Below are 3358 nucleotides of genomic sequence, written 5' to 3' on the forward strand. Positions count from 1 at the left end.
TACAGCTTAAAGATGGACGAGAAGGAATAGGTAGACTTTCGTCATGTTTGATTGGTCTCATTGCAGATCGCAAATGTGGATACACTATGTCACTTTTGTTCTTGGCACTGAAACCTTGAACTTTAACCTGACAAAAATAACAGTCATTAGTATGGTTTAATTGTTCCCTCCATACCATTGGCAGAGCAAAATAGAATTTCTCTCTTTGTCCGTTCATCCAGAACCTCAAACCTTCCACACAAGTCTTACATACTTTCTGGGGTGCCCATGATTTATTTTCATCGCCAAGAACAAGTTCAAAATATGCAAGGTAGGCTTCTTTGACGTGTGGCGTTATCTTTTGTCTTTGTTCACACAACATGTACATTCTCACATATGTAACAGAAAGTGTTCAAGTCGTTTTTGCAGCCACGCGAAGACAATGTTGTCCGAATATACACAATTTGCCACTTCATACAACTGTTCAGCACTAGGAATACAACACACTCGACCACCTGTGAAACAATAAACAGTCGAATTAGTGTTACCAGACCACATACAAAGGTGTAATCACAATTTAACTCTAAATACTCTCCATGCCCTCCTATGGTATATAAACGGGACTTTCATGAAACACAAATTCCTGATTTTCTCGAAAACCTTACGTGATAGGAAAAAACGGATTGCGTCGTTGAACTCAGCGCGAAAATTCCGTTTAGGAACACGCATTCATTTGAAAACATTATTTTTGCTGCAGAGCAGTGTTATGATTTGTTCAAAACTTAAAATCATGAACAATCCCTGGTATTTATCTTATACCTTTTGAACTTTGGTACACTTGATATAATGCCTGCCTCTGCATATAGTCACAAATATATTGGAAATAACGGGCTCATTGTAATATGCACTTATGTTTTATTGAGCACAGTAAAGGGTGATTCAGAGATGGTGACTATGCGTAGTTCGAATCTATGAAGAGCGTTTATCGAAAACCAAAAATTGGGGAAAGACACAGAATTCACGACAAATGTGGACAGAGGAAATTCCGCGTCAAAAGCGGACAGAGGAGGGGGGAGAGGGAAGAGCGGAGACGATACTCAAATTTTCACCTAAGACATAAGCGGACAACACCTGCACATGCCAAGGTCACAAACAACTTGCTCGCGTATTCGCGAGGATCAGTCAGTTGTAGACACAGCTTCTATTGCAATGGAAGTTATCAACACTAACAAGGGGAAGCCATCAGCACATTACATGGGATATGCTTATAGGAAACATCGTGAAAATACAAAAGGAGTTATTTCCTGGGCATGCCTGAAAGAAAAATCTCGGAACTGTAAAGGAAGAATGGAAAGTTCTGGTAATATCGTTTTGGAAACCACCGATCATCAGTGTGGACCGCCGGAAGAAGCTCAATTGGATGTCAAGAAACAAATTTTCAAGGTATGTTGTACAATCAGTATTCATCGATTTATTTTCAAGTTTTCAAAGAGTAGATTAATTGTTGTTCAGCACGAGATCATCTGTGTGTTTCATGATGGTCTGTTCTGACAATTACAAGTTGTTTTTTTAAAACTGTACCTTGTAATATTATATTATAATATATAATATTGTAATATTATATATTATACATTTGCAGGCAAAGAAGAGAGCACGGGAGGAATCCACCCCATCTCGAAAATCTGTGCTGAAGAAATTGTTGATCTGCATAATAGAGGTTACGACTTCGTTACTGAAATTCCATCACCTCTCCACATTAGGAGAACCTTGCAGAGGAACAGGTGCGCTGCTAGAGGTAACCAGAAGGAACCGACAACGCGCGACGAAATTGTTCTTGACGATGAATGTTTGAGAATGACTGATGGCAGCAGCTTTCGTTTGAGTGATGACTCCTCGGATGAAAGGATTTTAATTTTCAATGGCGAGAAAGGTAGAGAAAGTCTGAAGCAATCGACGGTATTTTTCATGGATGGAACGTTCAAGAGCTGCAGCAAGCAATTTGAACAGATCTATACAATACATGCGGACTTCGAAAGTACGCAGGAAGAAACAAACGTTTATCCACTGGCGTTTGCCCTTTTGCCGAACAAGAGAAAGGAAACTTACGTCCGTATGTTTCGTCTTATCTTGGAAGTCATTCCTGAGTGGAAGCCACTGAAGATCAATATTGACTTCGAATCAGCAGCAATATCGGCTATTCGACAAGTGTTCCCTCTCACAGATATCAATGGTTGCCACTTCCATATGAAGAAATGCTTGTGGAGGAAAGTGCAGGAACTAGGACTCAGTACTGACTACCGCGAAGATAAGACGCCAGTGTTCATCACGTTAGGATGTGTGCAGCCCTTGCCTTTCTACGGCCAGAACACGTAGTAGAAGGTTTCGTCGAGATTCACTCCACAGCTCTGTGTAATGAGAATCTCACGAAATTTTTTGACTATTTTGTCGATCAATGGGTAGAAAATGATATACCTATATCACTTTGGACATGTTATGAAAGGAGACACAGAACTACCAATGTTGTAGAGGGTTGGCACAAGAAAATTAACCATTTTTTTCCATTCAAAACCTAAAGTAAAAGACGTTCAGTGTTTGAAGACAGAGGCTGAGGCCACAAATTATATGTACATGAGAATGGAATTGGCCATGGACGGCAAGAAGAGGAAGAAAAAGTACGTTAAGCTGGATGACAGGATTGGAAGAATTTGTGTCGCCCCTGTGAACACATGCTTTTTCAAGCAAAAAACTATTCAATCTGTATTATATTAATCTATGTTGGAATCTTTTCTTTAAGAATGTGTTATTGTTAATGTTACAATAGGTAATGAATTGTTTAACTTAAATCAGGAAAAAATGTTGAAACTATAGAAATATTAAACAACTATGTAATAACCATGGTAAATTGTAAACAACAATATGATATAAAAGAGCTAGACTTTTGTAAGTCTACGGGACATTCTCCTGGTTGCCGAAAGGTTGATGGTTCAGGGGACGTTGGGGAATATCTTGCTTCAATCTTCGGATTGGCTGGTGTACTTGTACTCCATTTTGGCAGATATTCTACAAACCCAACTCTGAATAAGGTGTTCTCCTGCATCATCAAAAGACCAGGGTTATAAACTTCGGTATAACTAATAGGTTTAGGCCTACAAGTTATACCGGGTGAATTGTCTGTTTGAAAAAGTGTTTGTATAACATCAGCAGTTTAAAATAAATCTTCGAGAAAAAAGGTCTTAATGATCTTTAATTTCAAACCTACATACGTGATAATTAAAAATAAATCCTACACCACAGACCTCGCAAGGGCTTGGTCCTACTAACCCTTAGAAGCCTTTGAGAAGTCCGATAAAAGGGTTATAACCAGACTAACATAAAGCCC

The 3358-nt window shown here is 39.0% G+C and overlaps 1 protein-coding gene across 1 annotated transcript; it reads left to right on the forward strand.

Annotated features, from left to right (window-relative positions):
- The first annotated feature begins 303 nt into the window (after nucleotides 1-303).
- LOC145986866 (uncharacterized) lies at nucleotides 304-2352 on the forward strand. The gene is made up of 2 exons (XM_083121337.1): nucleotides 304-310; nucleotides 1619-2352. The coding sequence occupies exons 1-2, from the start codon at nucleotides 304-306 to the stop codon at nucleotides 2350-2352; spliced, it is 741 nt and encodes a 246-aa protein (XP_082977463.1).
- The last annotated feature ends 1006 nt before the right edge of the window (nucleotides 2353-3358 follow it).

This window comes from Lepisma saccharinum, chromosome 4, assembly GCF_977018435.1.
Source record: "Lepisma saccharinum chromosome 4, izLepSacc3.1, whole genome shotgun sequence".
NCBI lineage: Eukaryota > Metazoa > Arthropoda > Insecta > Zygentoma > Lepismatidae > Lepisma > Lepisma saccharinum.